At 42.3% G+C, this 19051-nt stretch overlaps 1 protein-coding gene across 1 annotated transcript; it reads left to right on the forward strand.

Moving 5' to 3' along the window:
- The first annotated feature begins 11864 nt into the window (after positions 1 to 11864).
- LOC143592838 (putative magnesium transporter NIPA3) lies at positions 11865 to 16113 on the forward strand. Its single transcript, XM_077072654.1, has 6 exons — positions 11865 to 12042; positions 12386 to 12513; positions 12596 to 12733; positions 13829 to 13921; positions 14663 to 14768; positions 16004 to 16113. The coding sequence occupies exons 1-6, from the start codon at positions 11865 to 11867 to the stop codon at positions 16090 to 16092; spliced, it is 732 nt and encodes a 243-aa protein (XP_076928769.1). The 3' UTR covers positions 16093 to 16113.
- The last annotated feature ends 2938 nt before the right edge of the window (positions 16114 to 19051 follow it).

The following is a 19051-nucleotide window of genomic DNA, read 5'->3' on the forward strand; positions in this document are numbered from 1 at the left end:
TAAATTTAACTTTTTTATTTTACTTTTTAACAGCCCGTGTATCACATGAGCTCTATCCTAATATAATAATAATTCAGTATGCACGAAAAAGCAAATAATGCTGAATAATGAATTATATTGTCACGCTGGTGTTTTAATAAAATTAAAAAGAAAAAAATAAAAAAAAATACTAACAATAATATTATATTATTTTTGGACAAAAATCCGGCTCCTTAGTTTGACATTTTCAATTAATTTTCAAAATACATTGATTGTAACGTGAAATATTTGATTGGAAAAACTAATTGTTTAGTATTTGTTTTGCTACTAAATACTTTATTTAACAGTGACCGCTTGCCCAACTGTATTTGTAAAATTATATTTAGAATTTTATGTCTTAAAAAGTGATTTTAAGACTTAAAAGAGTTTCACCATACGGTCCATACTTATTTTTTTTCCTTTTAGGTTAAAGATAAAGTAGGTATAATAATTATTGCAAGATTTTCATAGAGACAAAATAATGTCATTTATAATTATATTTATATTATTATGCATATTCTTTTCTTGTTCACACATATTTTGGTGTCGATCCGGTATATCTTCATAATAATACAATTCAATAATGATTTTTATTCTGGACTTGAAGGCATTTAAGGGTTTCTTACGGTTAGATTGGGCCAACTGGCGATGATCTTTTGTCATTGGGTCACAATGTATAGAGTACCTATATAATTATCTATTTGTTAGCCGTGAAAAAAAAAAAGACATGGCTTTATTTCAGACTCTTTGACGTCATTATGTTTATAATTATACAGTTGTCAATCTATACTAAGGGCTTATCTTTGACATGGATTCTTTCTCTTCAATCCTAGCTCCGTGTTGCTACGTACAAAAATTTAGCCTACGGGGGATCCTAAGAGCGTGCTTATGTGATTATCATTAAGCACGTTCCTTACCTTACTAAATTCTACAAGTCATTTTAAATTTGTTTCAACTACTATACCAAACACTATGTATAAGGTTCAAACTAAAAGAAAACATAACGATGATGAATATCTTTATTACGATAAACTTTAATAAGTCAGACAGTCAGCAAACCATACATCTCTTTTAGTTTCACACTTAGGTTTAATAGAAGGTATCATGTATCTCATACAACCAACATATGAAATGGTAATGTAGAGGTCCAAATATTGGTTAGCAGGTTTTTAAAATACCGGTTACTATCCGTAACCTGTTATTAGTCAAACGATTAAAACCAGTTATTGTCAATAACCGGTTACGGTTACTAATCGGTTTTCAAGTGGAAATCCCTAACCTGTAACTAGTTCGGTTCGGTTATATGGTAATAACCTATTTGAATTAACCTTATCAACCCTAACCGTGTTAATCTATGCTCGATTAATTGGTCACAAATCGGTTCCTGTCTCAAAAGACAAAAGTCCAGCATCTGTTCTAATCAGTTACTAACTGGTTTCTATTGTATTGGTTTTGATTTGGTTTACCGTTTACGATTTTCACCTCTATGATAAGGTAACTGAAGAGGTAGGTCCCAGCAGAGCCCAGTTGGACCCGCAAGACTCACCTTAAACAGGGACGTCTGCGCAGAGACCAACTGGATCCGCAGGACCAACCATGCTCAGAGACGTGACGTCCTTACGCGCAGTACGCAAGCTGGTCCCGCAGGAAATGCCTCCCAATGGTGAAGGACTCCGCCTGTCCCCGCAGCCTCGGATACAAGCCATTAGGGAAGGCCACCCGCGCAGCATGGCTACACGCACAAGGCACTTAGCTCTCAATCGTTCAGTGTCACCTGAAGGAATGAGCCAAGCCGGGAGCAATCCCGCACAGAGGCGGGAGGGGGAATACTCCCGCCCAAATAAGCCAGTCCGTATACTGAAGGATCTTTTACTGTACCTGACGAGGTATGGGCAAAAGATCTGATCAGAGATGCGACAGCTCACTGACAGCAGCATGGCAGACAGCACGCCACAGCACTGTGACCAATAGCCGCCGCCTACCCACCAACTCCTGCCATACCACGTGCCTAGCCTGTAGTTGGCAGAAGAGGAAGAGTGCACGACACGCCTGCTCTGTGTCAGCCGCTACCTATCCACCACTCACAGGCAGGGCACGTGCATAGGTTACAGTTGGTAGCGTGTTGGGCCGGCTAAACCCCTTGGAAACCTACCTTCGGCTATAAATACCACAAATGGTATGATCATCTGATCTTATCATATCTTATCATATTATCATCATAATATACCTGATATCTGCTCTAGCAATCTCTTAATATACTTTTATATTTAAAGAGCAATCTAGTCTGATTCTCACGCCGGAGGGTGGTCACAAGGAGGAACCCCCCCCTTCTCAGTGACGAGCTCTCGGTGTCTGTTTTGCAGGTTATCAGAAGAACCATCTTCCAAGGGTCTAACCCCTCGTGGGAAACATCTCTCCAACCCCCAGGTTACCAGTAACCTGCCCGGGGTCCGGTTAGTGTTTCTTCATTGGCGCCATCCGTGCATAAAGCTAGAACTACAATTTTCTCCAGTTTTTTCAAAACTTTATACAAAAGATGGTTAGAGAAATTCCGGTAACCACAACCCCAGCTATTGGGGGGGAATACCGGCAACACAGTTTTTACAAACACTACTCCGGCTACCGAAGCCGGAGCAAGTGAAGTAAATTTTACGAACACTACCCCACTTACTAAAGCAGGGGCAAGTGCAGTAAATGACCGCCTACTGGGATCCACCGATACCCAGTTTGAAAAACGAAGACTCCCCCGCCAGACTCTCGACGAAGTCAAGGCATGGGCGGAGGCACGACAAAAGGAATTCCAGGCTGAGTTAAATGAACGCTTGCGTTCCGTGCAACAGGCCGACGAATTCGAATACTGGGAGGATGACTCGGAGGAATCCGACTCCGACGCGAACCCTCGTCATAAAGCAAAAGGGAAGCGTAAAGAAACGGAAACCCAACCGAAAAGGCATTTTGGACAAGCCTTCAAACCAAAAAGCATAGATGGAAGTCCACGAGACTTCTCTAAAACGTTCAGACCAAACGTTACAAATGCAGGAACGTCCAAATTTGCAAGGGGACATTGCTGAAGCAATCGCCCCGAAAAGTGCTAAACAAATGCCTAACATAGGCACATATGACGGCCTATCTGATCCAGACGATCATTTGAACAGGTTCATAGCGGGGGCAACCGTTAGCAATTGGACGGAACCCACGTGGTGTTACATGTTCCAAATGACGCTGGTGGGGGCTGCTAGGGCTTGGTTTGATCGTTTACCGGTTAACCACATTTACGACTGGGCAGACTTCCAGCAGAAGTTTAGCCAACACTTCAGCCAGCAGCGAAAGTATACCGAGGAGCAATGGACAATCCTCAAATGCACACGGGAAGAAGATGAATCTCTGCCAAACTTCATCACTCGCTTCAACTCAAAGAAGTTAAGTTTGGGCAATATCAGCGAGGATCTTGTTCGCGCAGCCTTCATCCAGGGCGCGCAAGACCCAGAGCTTATCCGCACCCTAACGGGTAAAGATGGAATGCCATCCACATGGGATGGCATCATGACAGCAGCCAAACGCTATGCGGAAACGGAGAAGCAACTGGGTAGAGACCTTCCGCAGAACACAAACCTTTACACCCAGAGGACGAGAGAGGACAACGTCCTCACCGCCCGATTGAACAAAAAACGGAAGCAAGGCATTTGGCAGTCAAGGGTAAACTTTGACACCTCATCCGGCTTACAGCACCGATTGGGTGAAAGGGATAATGTAAAGCCGCACCGGAACTCCAGATGGACGCCACTTACCAAAAGCGTCACTGACATATTTGCTACTGAGGAGCTCCCATGGCCAAAGCCTCCAGTAATCCGGCATCGTCACGATGCTGATCGGAGCAAGTACTGTGACTATCACAGAACAAAAGGCCACAACACTGAAGAATGCATAGACGTAAAAGACATGGTCGAAACATTCGTCAGAGATGGGACGCTCGCGCACCTCGTGGCGAAATAAAAGCTAGGCAGGCGAGTGCGTATAGAACCCCAGCTGGGGAAAACACGAACCAATTCCAGCTTCAAAATCGAGACTACATGCTGCGTAAAGAACGAGATCCCGAACCAGGTGCGTATCGGCTCGATGGCACTCCCATCCCAACATGGAAGGGAGTTCAATTACACAGTTTGCATGTAATCAATTCCAATTTGTAAAGAGAAGGCCAAGAGCCACTTCTAATGGAAATGATTCTCTTTAAGAATATCGAAGCTGATGATTTTACATTTATACTTTTCTGGACACTAATATGCCGGTTTTCACCGCATAATTACGTGAAGTCATTGCATGGGAAGGCGGTCCTACCCGCACGAACCCAATAACGTGACAAACCTTCACGCAGGTCAGTTGAAGGGGAAAAAGTTCAGCACCCAAAAATGAAAGTGCCGGTCTATCCGCATGAATCATTAAGGAAACTGAATAATAACCTGTCAACAACCGCGCGTCGAACGGTTAAAACTATCCAACACTGGTGACGACATTCACATTACGTGAAGTCGTTGCGTGGGAAGGCGGTCTTACCCGCACGAACCCAATAACGTGGCAAACCTTCACGCAGGTCAGTTGAAAGAGTTCATCCCATTAAATGAAAGTGCCGGTCTATCCGCATGAATCATGAAAGGAAAATGAACACTAACCTATCGACAACCGCGCGTCGAACGGTTCAAAACAAAATTCTTAAAAACATGAGAAAAACCTACACGCAGGTCAGATAAGGGTAAAGTTCTGCCATCCTACTAAGTGCAAGTGACGGTTCTACCCGCACAATCACGAAAGAGGAAGCAAAACTTCACCTATTATCAACCACGTTCAAAGGTTAACTTATCCTCAAAAGATGAGAAAAACCTACACGCAGGTCAGATAAGGGTAAAGTTCTGCCATCCTACTAAGTGCAAGTGACGGTTCTACCCGCACAATCACGAAAGAGGAAGCAAAACTTCACACCTATTATCAACCACGTTCAAAGGTTAACTTATCCTCAAAAGATGAGAAACCTACACGCAGGTCAGATAAGGGTAAAGTTCTGCCATCCTACTAAGTGCAAGTGACGGTTCTACCCGCACAATCACGAAAGAGGAAGCAAAACTTCACACCTATTATCAACCACGTTCAAAGGTTAACTTATCCTAAAAAAGTAAGAAAAACCAGCACGCAGGTTAGATAAAAGTTAAAGTTTAGCCATCCTACCAAGTGCAAGTGACGGTTCTACCCGCACAATCACGAAGGAGGAAGCGAAACTTTAACCCACTATCAACCACGTTCAAAGGTTCTTATTCTGAACACTTGGAAAATTGCTAATTTAAACATGCAAGTCATAAGTTTATAAAGCAAGGAACCCAAAGAAGGAAATAACAGTCTTATACGCAAAAAGATTAATATTTCAATGATGTATTACAACAGTGGCCGGGTAACTACCCGCCTAAAAGAAATCTATACAAAGCTAAGTCTATCCTAGCGGTGGGAAGAGATCTTCAGGATCAGGCTTCAGGGCCACCTCCGCTTGGACCAGCACCGTCTGAGCGTGGCTGCCCAAGGAAAGCCTTAAGGATGTTTAGCCCATCATCAGCAGCAGCAGCCTCATTCACCTTCTCCACCACTGGATGCGGGAAGGCAGCGTACTGGTTCACAGCTTGGTCATAAGCAGCTTCAGTATTAACATTGAATAAAGGGAAGTTGGAGGGCGGAAAGCCTCTCTCAGCAAACCCTAGACCAAGCAGGAAGCCAGTCTTCTCCCCATCCTCATGAGAAGCGTTGAGGGCTGCGCTCATCGCATCGTCATAAGAGGTCTCTGAAAGGACCCGACGCGCAACCTACAAAAGAATACAAGTTAGAACATTTTCTAATTACGAGCGGAAAGCGTAAAGAAAAAGATAAAGATACCTGAGGCAACGCTTCTCGAAGCAGCCATTGGAGGGTAGCTTGACTTTCTTTGTAAGCACGTTCGGCTCCGTTTTTATCAAGGTTGGCAAGTTGAACTTCCTTGGCGGCAGCCTCTTCGACGCTTTTGAGTTTCCTTTCAGTGCGGTCAAGCACCCCCCTCTGGTCAAGGATCTCCTGCAGCTTCTTGGCATCTTTCATTGCCAAGGCGTCATGAGCATGCTGAAGAGCCTTTAATTTGCATTTAAGCTGCTCATTCTCTTCGCGAAGCGGCTCAACAACAGCTTCAGCCTTGGCAGCCCTCTCAGTTGAGTTTCGCGCAGTCTCCTTGGCCAGCCGAAGCTGTTCATTCACAGCTTGGGCAGCCTTGGAGCGGGCCTCGAGTCGCGCCTGGACTTCAACCTCGAGGGCCTTGAATGCCTTCTCCTTCTCGGCTGCGGCAGCGGCCAACTGCCGGTTCTCCTCCCGAAGAGCCCGCGCTTCAGATACATCTTTGGCGCGAGCTGCTTTTAACTTGTCGTTTTCACGACAAAGCAGCTCGACGCGGGGCTGCGTCCGGGCCTGGAGAACCCGAAGCTCATTGGTTAGCCTACCCTCTTGGTAGCTAGCCATGGCTTCCCCCAACGCACCATGAGGAGCAGCGTGGCGAGCCCAGTCCACGCACTCCACAGGGGTACGAAGGGTTGTTCCTCGGCGTATGTTCCATCTTGGAACATACACTTCATTGGAATCCGACACTGCAAAAGAAACAAAGGCAGTTAGGAAAAGATGATAAAAATATATAAGGGAAAAAGAACCCTACGTACCTGTAGGGTCAATAACAGGCCGATAGCCGCCAAACCCATCACCTGAACCTAAAGGAAATCCATCCAACAGGTCAGGCAGACGGGAAGGTGGCATAGATCGGCGGGAAGCCTGGCGCATACCTGATGGTCCGGCCGTCGGTGCCGGTGGCGCAGGTATAGTGGCAGCCGCTGTGGTAGCCATGTTTGGCGCCACCTCCTCAGCAACAGTAACCGCCGGCTCCGTGAAAGATGCTGTAAAAATTGCACTCACGGCCGGCGGAGACACCTTCTCAGCTGGAACAGCCTCAGGAAGGCTGGAACCAGCAGAAGCAGGCGTAGACGCCTGGGTCGACGCCTCGGGAAGGCTGACCGAGCCTACCGTCATTGGCGGGGGAATACTTGCTCCAACTCCACCCTGGAATGCGTCAACATCCACACCTGCACAAGCAAAAGTGTTAGAAAAATTTATTTGAAACAACAAATCTAGACAAGAATTATGGGGGTACTCACGGGGTTTCTTGAGCTTGAACGCACGGACGAGCGGGGGCGAACCCGATGGAGCCGGCCTCTTGACACCGGTAACCGTCGTCGTCGCTGCCTCCCCGGAGGTAACACCTGCAGCCTCCGGAGCGGTGGTCTCCTCACCACCGGGCTTCCCCGCCACCTCTGCATTATCTGACTCCGAGTCAGATAGGACTACCGGGTCGGCCGTAGAGGCCACCTTCTCCTTGCCCTTCCCGACGGCAGCCTTTTTCTTCCGCACCAGTGGAGGACCTTCTGCGGATTCCTCAGAAGAAGAAATGTCATGAACTCCAGCAGCAGGCACAGCATTGAGAGGTTCAGGGTAGAAGATAGGCTTACCTGGCCGTCGGTGGCTCAGGATCTCTTGGCCTGGCGGGTAAACCTCCACGAACCGACCCGCGGTCTGCTCTAAGATGGGCAACTCGTTCTCGTCCAGAGCACGAGTACCCATCCGCGCGGGACCATCTTCCTCCCGCGGGTTCAGGAGCGACTGAAGATCGTTCCCCTCTGAAATCAACAAGAAAGTTAGTAAAAATCGAAGTCAGCAAAATGAAACAAGACGTACCATAAGGGACAGAGTTCGAACCATATTCAAGGACGATCGGAACCTTATCCGCATTCGCCGCCTTCCACACCCGGCTCATCCCCAACATCACCATCGCCGACTCCGGAAAACGGAAAACCGGGGACTGGACCCGGGAAATCTTCGAGAACCATTCCGCCTCCTCGTAGTTGAGGGCGGGAAGGTTCGGAAGCGCCTGGCCATTCTTGAACTTCATGGCGATGGGGATGGCGCGAGCGGATATGAAGAAGAACTCTCTTCTCCATGAGCGAAGACTCCGCTCGGTGGTACAAATCTTTAAACCCTTGATACGGGTTGTAAGAGTGTACCACCCTTGGATGCACCTCCATGTATAGAAGGTCATCAGGCGATCAACGAGGGGCTCAAGGCCCAGTATCCGGCACACCCACTCAAAGTGCCGGACCTTGGCAATGGCCATGGGGTGCACCTCTGTCAGGTGCACACCGTGCCTCTCTAGGACACGGTACACAAACTTTGTCAACGGAAACCTAAGGTTCCCGTAGACAAAGAATGCAGCATAAACCCCGATCTTGCCACTAGGGGCATCGTACACAGTATGGTGGGGTTCAGGAAACTCAGGCTCGAGAGACTCGAGCATGAACTTCCGGATGATATACTGGTACAGATCGACAGGAAGAGAGCACTGGCATTCGCCAGCAGTCTTCTGGTCATCAGCATCATGAGAAGACATGGTGGAAGAAAGACGAAAAGAGATTTCAGGGTAATGCTTTACTGAACAGAAAAATTCGCCGGAAATTACTTGAGAAGAAGAGATGAAAGTGGAAAGTGTGAATTGCAAATAACCCTCTCCCCCTTTATATAGTAATCGCAATTAATGCGGTGAATTTAATGCGGAGGAGAGAGAAATCAAATGTGCAATGAAACTATGACACGTGGCAAAAAGCAAGCTGGCAACAGCTGTTGAAAGGACGTGTGCCAGTAATTTCGCGGCCACGCGCCCGAAAAATCGCTCCCACGCGCCTGAAAAAGCGACTGGAATGACCATGTTCTGTCACGTCACCATAACTTCCTGCACGTCCTGACACAGTCAGAAGAAAACCGTCGCACGACGTTTCAGAGGTTTATCTTTTCACCAACTCTTCGAATTTCAAAATTCAAAATTCGAAAGTATTAAAAAGTAAGCGGGAAAATACCCCTTACCCCTTGGCAAGCAAGTAACCGTAAGACGGATGCGGGTACAGTGTAAAGGCAAAACCCTTCACATACCTAGCACCCGCAGGGAATTGAAGCCAAATAAACCTTGGCAAACAAGTAACCGTAAGCCGGCTGCGGGTACAGTGTTAAGGCAAAACCCTTCACATACCTAGCACCTGCAGGGAATTGAAGCCAAGAACCTTGGTGAACAAGTAACCGTAAGACGGATGCGGGTACAGTGTTAAGGCAAAACCCTTCACATACCTAGCACCCGCAGGGAATTGACGCCAGGAATACCTTGAGAGTAAAGTAACCGTAAGACGAGCGCAGGTACAGTGTTAAGGCAAAACCCTTCACATACCTAGCGCTCCGCTGGGAATTGAAACCAAGAAGGATCTTCTGGGCAATGCTTGCGGAAACGGAAATAGCATCCCCGCATAGCGGGAACATCGAGAACTACGTTGTTTGAAGCTCCAGGATGGAATTGGTGGTCTTAACATAATTGATCACTATGTTCAAAACTACCAAAACCTCATGGAAAATACATACAACTGGGACTCAATGCTCCTGACTTGCGAGGAGGTTACAGACCTACCCGCATCATACCCAAAGACCAAGCAGGAAACTCGGGCATTTCTGCAAGTGACAAGGACTTCCGCGGAAAGAATCCCCATGGAAAACCTTACAAAACCCTTTTCAAAACCCTTTGCTCAAGTCCAAAAGTTCACCTCACTTCATTAAACACTCATGAGAAGAACATTGGACTGGGGGGACTTGAAGAGGTAGGTCCCAGCAGAGCCCAGTTGGACCCGCAAGACTCACCTTAAACAGGGACGTCTGCGCAGAGACCAACTGGATCCGCAGGACCAACCATGCTCAGAGACGTGACGTCCTTACGCGCAGTACGCAAGCTGGTCCCGCAGGAAATGCCTCCCAATGGTGAAGGACTCCGCCTGTCCCCGCAGCCTCGGATACAAGCCATTAGGGAAGGCCACCCGCGCAGCATGGCTACACGCACAAGGCACTTAGCTCTCAATCGTTCAGTGTCACCTGAAGGAATGAGCCAAGCCGGGAGCAATCCCGCACAGAGGCGGGAGGGGGAATACTCCCGCCCAAATAAGCCAGTCCGTATACTGAAGGATCTTTTACTGTACCTGACGAGGTATGGGCAAAAGATCTGATCAGAGATGCGACAGCTCACTGACAGCAGCATGGCAGACAGCACGCCACAGCACTGTGACCAATAGCCGCCGCCTACCCACCAACTCCTGCCATACCACGTGCCTAGCCTGTAGTTGGCAGAAGAGGAAGAGTGCACGACACGCCTGCTCTGTGTCAGCCGCTACCTATCCACCACTCACAGGCAGGGCACGTGCATAGGTTACAGTTGGTAGCGTGTTGGGCCGGCTAAACCCCTTGGAAACCTACCTTCGGCTATAAATACCACAAATGGTATGATCATCTCATCTTATCATATCTTATTACATTATCATCATAATATACCTGATATCTGCTCTAGCAATCTCTTAATATACTTTTATATTTAAAGAGCAATCTAGTCTGATTCTCACGCCGGAGGGTGGTCACAAGGAGGAACCCCCCCCTTCTCAGTGACGAGCTCACGGTGTCTGTTTTGCAGGTTATCAGAAGAACCATCTTCCAAGGGTCTAACCCCTCGTGGGAAACATCTCTCCAACCCCCAGGTTACCAGTAACCTGCCCGGGGTCCGGTTAGTGTTTCTTCAATATCTAACATATAAGTAACTATCAAATGCCATAGCCTATAATGTTGCAAGTTAAAACTTATTTTTTATTGCTACTCTTATTTCACTTTTTACTCCCTTGTAATATATAACTTTACAACTTGTAAAATAAAAAAAGACTTTTCTTTATTTTACGATTTCTCTATTCAACCCGTGTAACACACGGGTTTCTAACCTAGTACATGAATATAAAATCAAGTTTTATCTTAATTTAATAATTAACATTTGATTCACCAACAAAACTCCAATATTCTATTGTTCACCAAAAGGTATAATAATATCACTCACTCACTCTTGTTCAGTGATCAAATCAAACCCACGAAGATCTCCATCAAAATCCTTGAATCGAACCTTGAAATGTAAAATTGAAGCAGGGTTTTAATCCAATGGCATACAGAGGCATGTCTGGTGATAATATAAAGGGTTTGATATTAGCATTGTCTTCTAGTTTGTTCATTGGTGCTAGTTTTATTGTTAAGAAAAAAGGCCTCATTAAAGCAGCCGCTTCGGGTACTCGGGCAGGTAATCAAATTCATTGCTGACTGACAATGAGAATGGTGTGTGTTGGTATATTCATATTTATATGTTAGTTTTACTTATAAATTAATTATACAATACTCCATATATTTTTTTGTTTTATAGTTAATAGTTTTACTTAAATTATTCTATAGGATAAGTTTAGAAAAGTCAATTGTAAAATATTAAAAGCATTTAATGAACAAACATAAACGGCTGTAAGTGAAAACATTATCACGAACACAATTGAACAAACATAGCCTTTGTTCGTGTTCGAAATTATTTTTGAGTGACACCATAAGTTTAGTCTCACTAACACATGACATGTTAACAGGAGTTGGAGGATACTCATACTTATTGGAACCTTTATGGTGGGTAGGCATGATAACAAGTGAGTTTTACTGTCTCCTTTTATTTAATAACATTTTAATTACACTAGTTTAAATAATATATATATTAAAAGATTTGTATTCAACTGTGGTTGTTGGAGAAATAGCAAATTTTGCAGCTGATGCGTTTGCACCTGCAATTCTGATTACTCCTCTTGGTGCACTCAGTATTATTATAAGGCAAGATTAAAATTCATAATCTGTTTTAAGTATAATATTTATACATGATGTCATATTGCAGCGCGGTACTTGCATATATTATCTTGCCCGAGAAGCTGCATATTTTTGGAGTTCTTGGTTGTGCTCTATGTGTTGTGGGGGTTCACCACAATTGTTCTACACACGCCTCTCAGGAACGCCAGATTGAATTAGTTGCGGAAGTATGGGATCTTGCTACAGAGCCTGGTAATTTTTTTTAAATATTTTAGAGAAAATTGCACAAATGGTCTTTGTGGTTTGACCGTAGTGCAAGTTTGGTCGGCTGATTTTTAAAATCGCAAACTCAGTCCAAACATTTGTGAGAGCGTTACACGTTTGGTACCCACCGCTAATCCCAAATAGTTTTTTAACGGAACCATATGTGCAGTTTTCTAAATCATTTGAATAACTATTACGATAATTATGATTTACAAAAACAGTATTACTATAAATTAGATATACGGGTGTATATATTTGAAATAGACTTTTGATGACTGTCATTCCGTTTAATCCCTTAACCCTTCTAACAAGTTTATTTTATTTTCTGCAGCTTTTGTCTTATATGCCATATTGGTGTTGATATTTGTTTTTATAATAGTGTTTCTTTATATCCCAATATATGGTCAGACGCACATTATGTGCTACATTGGAATATGCTCACTAGTTGGCTCGTTATCGGTATGCATTATTAATTATGTACATTTCATCATTGTTCCAATACTATTGTACATCTATTCATAAAGGGCTTTTTCTTTCATAGGTGATGAGTGTGAAAGCGGTTGGCATTGCTCTGAAGCTTACCTTTTCTGGAATGAATCAATTAGTATACCCACAAACATGGGTTTTTACCTTCATTGTTCTCGTTTGCGTCATCACTCAAATGAATTATTTGAATAAGGTACCGACTATCGTCTGTTAGTTTTTAGCTAGCATTCTTGGATTATTTTAGTTTATGTTATTTTGTGGGAGGTGGCAACATGGTTATTGATTCATTTGTACTTTAGCCAATGGGCCCGCTATATGCCCGTTATATGTTTGTATTTGGGTTTTTGGTTTGTTTTCCGTATATGAGGGTTCTCCCTCTATTTATCAGATATATTATTCCAGTCTCTTTTACATCAAGTAAAAGTCATTTGGAACAGATGTTAGTTTCTTGGTTTTCCCACATTTTGTCTAGTTTGATGGGCTTGAAGTTTTTGGGCTGAAACAATGGCCCAAAATAATGAATTTGAGCCCGAAACTTGGACCTAAAGTTCTTTGTTTATTAATAATTAGCTGATTGTTAAACATTTTAGTCTAAAAGTTCTAGGCTACACCATTTATTATTTTTTTGTAAGTTACTAAACGTTAAAAAAAATATACAATCCATCAATTCAATGACAAAAGTCGCCTTTTTTGGTTTTTACGGGTTCGGCTTGGTTATAAAATTTGGTTCGGATCTTTAGGCTTTGGTACATGCTGACCGAAACCGAACCAGAAATTTGGTATTTGAGAAAACATAAAACTAAAACATTGGTTTTGGGTTGGGTTGGGTTTGGTCACATCGGTTATTTAGGTTACGGGTTGTTTATTTTGGTTTCATGCAGTCCCCTGTTTCTGTGTTCTTATTATCTTCAAATGACCTTAACTGCTTTGTCATTGTAATCGACTCATTCAATCTGCATGATCAAAACATGTAATTTTTTGGTAAGGTTGACCCTAAATATTTTTCCATGTTTTTTGAACTATAAATAATAAGTGTGTCAAATAGGATTACGAAAATATATATTTCCAATAATATTCAAAGTCTTGAGTAAAATGATTTAAGGTGTTTTTTTTTTACATCAAACACACTAGGGCACTTTCAACCAGTTTTCGATTCAAACCCTTATATAAAACATAACACGTATATAATTCTTTTGTTTCTACATTGTTCTCATTCAAGTGCTGTCAAATAATGCCATATAACATTCTAACTAATTAACCTATTTTTGGTTAAAAATCTTGGCTGCAGGCGCTTGACACATTCAACACAGCTGTCGTTTCTCCCATATACTACACTATGTTCACTTCTCTTACTATCTTGGCCAGCGTAATCATGTTCAAGGTTTTAGTTCCAATCATGCTATCTTTATGTTTTCTTAGAGGTGGCAGGTTTCAGTAGGGGTTAGGGGTGTCAGGTGTGTATAACGAACCAAAAACTGAATATTTCGGTTTTTGGGTCCGCTTGGTTTTGGTTTTGCCATCAGGATTAAAAATTTTTGGCCTGAAAAAGTGGCCCTTAATAATGAATCCGGGCCTAAACTTTTTTGATGATTAGTGATTAATAATTAATGGATTAATACACAATGGGCCTAACATTTTTGGGCTACAACATTTATTAATATAAGTTAATTGACATTGAACACTTTAAATCATAATCCTTAAATTCTAAAACAAAAATTCAAATAAAATGAATTAATCTATGCAAAACCAGTTTTTAACGAGTTCGATTTGGTTTTTCTGGTTTCCAGCACATGCAAAACCGAAACCGAACCGGAAATTCGGTTTTTGAGTAAATATATAAACCGAACCATCAGTTTGGGTTGGGCTTGGCTAGTTTGGTTCAGTTGCATCAACAACGACCCAATTTTCTACAAATTGGTGAATTTGGTTTGTGTTTTCATCTCTAACAGGCCAAGATGGTTAAGTTAACTAGAAAGAAAACATGGTAAAATGAGTCAAACGGGCTGAAGGCAACCCGAAATGTATTTGAATGCATAATACCTTCTAAATCGCTTTATTCAAGGAAGTCTAGATTATTAATTTTTGTTTTTAGTTTTATCTTTCTTTACTTTATTTTGGGCAGGACTGGTCCGGGCAGAGTCCTACGCAGATTGTCACGGAACTGTGTGGGTTTGTGACCATCCTTTCTGGAACCTTTCTTCTTCACAAAACCAAAGACATGGCTGACGGTACACTCTTTACCTATCTTCAAATTGAGTCTCAATCTCAAATATTATATAGTAAAATTATTGAAGTATAAATTCTAAATTCCTTAGCTGGCTTTTCAGAAGTAGGTGGTTTAAAATGATTAAAATACAATATTAAATGTCAATACAAGGTATAGAAAATTGCTTATGTAATAACATGCATGGAAAAGGGTACATATAATTTAAAATAAATTTTTATATGTATAGTTCAAGTTTTTAATTTGTTTCATTGATCAAGAATATTGACTTATAGTGGGGATGGTCAGGCCAATAGGCCATGAACCTTATGAGATAGGAGTAGTACCATCTAATTATTATTTCTGAATTTGAAGTTTCTGTAATCTTGTTTAACTATTGATAAATTTCAAAGAAAATGATAAATTGCTAGTGGAGACTTGATATGCTCAAAACTGAAGTAGTTTTAGCTTTTATAGCTAGGGGCGTGAATTTCTGACACGCCACCAAAAACGACAATAGCCTAACACAAAATTTGCAGGTTTGGGCTAAACATTTTTGTAACAATTTAAATTTAATTAGTATTTTTATGCCAAGGTTAAAAAATATATATATTAAAAAATAGGTTGACATAGTTTAACATGATTGCTTCAAAATAATAAAAATATCAATCAATCAATCAATCATGCCCAGTAAAATCCCACCGACAGCAAAGCTATAAGTAGGGTCTGGGGAGGGTGGGATGTAGGCACACCGTACCTCTATCCAAAGGAATAAAGAGGTGGCTTCCAGAGAGACCCTCGGCTCTAAGTACATGTGTATGAAGCAAAATAAAGGAAATCAAAGTTTAACAGTTATATAAAAACTACTACTAATTATAATAATATTAATAATAAGATCACAGTTTAACAGCTATATAAAAGCTAATAATAATTATAATAATAATAATATATGTAAGGGAAATACCATTATGGTATGTGACCTAAATGGCAATCGAATAACTGCTACTGCCGACGGATGCAAATTTCCATTTGGAACTTGACTATAACAAAATGCAAACAAAAAAAAATTATTAGTTAAAAAGGCTATGGTCGTGTCAACCCACAAATGCATGTGCAAGCTTTTCGTGTCTTGTTCATGTTGGTATAAACTTCTCTGGTTCAACCCGCCTACCTACGAACCCGAGCAATTCAGCAGCCTCAAATAGAGGCCCCTGATATCGTTTCATTAGGCCCGAAGATTTTACATTGAATCAACTATAGGTCCAACTGTATCGGGGCGATCACCAAAGCGCATAACTGAAGAGGATGATGAAGATGATAGAAGTCAAGAAGGCATCCCTTTAAGATGACAAGATCTAACAGTATGATTTCTGAAATCTCCATGATCCAGTTCTTATGATTCTTCTTCGATATTAAACTCGTGGACCCACCGCGCCAATATCACAATTGTACTTTCTTATCAAGCATTTGATGCACATTTTCATAGATACTAGTAACAGGAACGAAAGCAAATTATTTTCTTCTTTAGCTAGAAGGAAATCAGTTTTGGTAGACTTTTTCATGTAAACTGTAAGCACATTAGTTTAATACAAAATGCATCATTTATTTTTATTATACATGCTGCAGGTTTCTTGGTTATTTGTCCATATTTGCTGATTTCAATCTTGTCACACAAGAAAATAGTGAATTTGTGGTTGATGTTTTCTGACTTGGATAGTTTCAAGTGGAGGCGGTAAGATGGATATCTTCTTTTCTTTTCGTAACTATGAGAACCCGTTACTGGAAAACTTACGGAACTTGCTGATACCCTGCTTACCAAGGGGATTAAGTAAATCACAACTTATGCTGGACATGTGACTTGTAAGAAAGATTCTGCTAGAGAGGTACTATATGCTTATAACTGCATCCAGGGCCGTCTCCGAGATTTTTAGTACCCAAGACGAGTAATAGAAAATTGCGCTCACATAAATTTTTACTTGAAAATTGCCTAATGACAGGGTCGTCAAATGATATGTTGGGTCGTATTTTGTGGTTTATGTTTTGTACTAGTGGGCTTAGTTGGGCTTTCATATGTGAACCGAAATCATTTGATCTCGGTGGGCTTTAGCTTCATTTGGGCCTAGTTGGTAGTCTATATATAGGACATGTATTTACTATTGTAGGGTTGTTCGTTCAAGTTCATCTTTCACCCGTGTAAGTTTGTTAAGGGCTTAAGCACCCGACGTATCAATATACGTGTGTTTTGAAGCTTATTCTTGGCGTTTGTTTGTGTTTGTGTTGGTTTCATAGAATCGGCTTGGTGATTAGTTTCCACATAATCACTGAGTTATTTGATATCACATTGAAAGATCCTTTCTCGGGACTTACAATTGGTATCAGAGCCTATAGACCTTTTCTAGACTCGGTTATTGGTGATATCAAGGATTCTACCGGTGATTTACGGTGTGTGTTTGGTTGAAGTTTTCTGGATCTTGAAGAACTTTTCTACGTGTTCTTCGGCCGGTGAGGAGTTTTGTTTGGAATAGATTTTGGTAAATCTCGTGTTTGATTTGAATCCCATTTTTCTAGGGATTTAGTTAAACTTTCTAAGGTTACCATATCTTGAACTATTATTAGTTCTCGGTAAATCTGTTTCGGTTTTCGGGTTGATTTCACGGCTTTCGGGAAGATCTCAAGGTTCTCGGTTAAACTTCAGGGTTCTCGGGAAGATTTTAAGGCTTTTGGGAAGATTTCAAGGTTTTCGGGAGATTTTTAATTTCTCGGGTTGATTTCGACGTTTTCGGTCAACTTTCTGTGTTTTCGAAAGACATTTGCTGTTTTCAGTTCTCAAGTTCTCGGTTAAGACTATTATGGATCAATCTGCTATTAGTATGTCCTCAAATGCCACTCTTCATCAAGAACTCGACTCCATCATGGGGACTACCACTCGCGTGCCACGTCTACTGACTTTGAAAGGGTTTGCCGAGTGGAAGTTCAGGTTTGAGAAATGTGTGAAAGCAAGGGATGCGAAATTATGGAGGAGCATAATTAGAGGTTCTCAGGTTATTACGTATCAGAGAGAAGGATCAGATGAAGTGGAGACGAAGCCTGTTGAGTCGCATACAGTTGCTGATTTTGACATAGTTGAGCAGGATGGGAAGGCTTTGGCTACTTTAACCATGGCACTCTCGCCTGAAATTGCCTTGGGCTTTAGAGAGTTGAATTCTGCTAAAACACTTTGGGAGGCTCTTATTGAGGTGTTTGAGGGAAATCAAGACATGAGAAGAAGTAGGCAAGATCTCTTAAGACACCGGTTCAACATGTTAAACTATGTCTTGGGAGAATCTCTTGAGAAGCAGTTGCACCGATTCATCTCATTGGTCACTAAGATGAGATCGACCAATATAAGCCTTACTTCTGTTGAGATTAACAACAAGCTAGTGAACTCACTGCCACAGAACTGGGATCTGAATGTGGCCGTCATCAAGAAGACCAAGGATCTGGCCAAACTGACGCTCTCTGAGGTGATGGCGATTATCAAGGCTTTTGATATGGACGACAAGCATCGTGCAATCAATCATGTGAATACTTACAATACTGCTGGTTATGGCATTGCCTCCAACAACGCTCTAGTTTCACAAGACAGTTTCTCATTGTTCAAGACATCTCAGAGTCGCCAGTTCAATTGCAACAGTCTCAGCAGACCTTCTCCATGTTCAAGACACCATAGAGTCAGCCTACTCCACAACCCACACCGTCTGCTCCTGTTTTCTTTCCACAACCGGCTCTTGCACCGAAATCACAAACTCGTATGACAACCTTCAGCCAGTCTCTCATTCAGATAGATTCCTATCATCTCTAAGGAGACACAGGAGAACATAGCTTTATTGGCAGGTTTTATGAACTGCTATAATGCCTTTCTTGCTGGAGACCTGGTGCAACCCGTTGTGGCAGTTGAGCTGGATCAGATACATCCTGATGATGTGGAAGAGATGAGCATTTCTTGACAAATAGCCATGGCTGTTTTAAGAGCCAAAAAGTTCACTAAAAGGACATGTAGAAACAACTGGAATGTACCTGCTAACCGACTAAGTCAACCACTTGTGTAAATCACAAAGCTTTCAAACCAAAATACAGATGGTTGCCTAAGTCTCTGGTAACAAAGTCCTTAACGTCTTTTGATTCGATTTTTGATAATCATGATGATATGTCATGGCAACCTGTAACACGGTTGACCAAGTCAGGCTTACCCAGAACTACAATGGACTAGGTACCCAAAACTAACTAATCTCGCACATCATGTAGGAACAGCTGTGGAGGAATATTATC

Source organism: Bidens hawaiensis, unplaced genomic scaffold (genome assembly GCF_021521415.1).
Source record: "Bidens hawaiensis isolate Kalapana, Puna unplaced genomic scaffold, B.hawaiensis_p1.1 tig00041291_1, whole genome shotgun sequence".
NCBI classification, from domain to species: Eukaryota; Viridiplantae; Streptophyta; class Magnoliopsida; order Asterales; family Asteraceae; genus Bidens; species Bidens hawaiensis.

Excerpts from the sequence above, each read along its gene's own strand:
- LOC143592838 (XM_077072654.1), top strand. The coding sequence starts at position 11,865 with ATGTCATATTGCAGCGCGGTACTTGCATATATTATCTTGCCCGAGAAG. Across the intron at positions 12,043-12,385 it reads GGATCTTGCTACAGAGCCTG|CTTTTGTCTTATATGCCATA; the intron begins GTAATTTTTTTT and ends TATTTTCTGCAG. Across the intron at positions 13,922-14,662 it reads CCAGCGTAATCATGTTCAAG|GACTGGTCCGGGCAGAGTCC; the intron begins GTTTTAGTTCCA and ends TATTTTGGGCAG.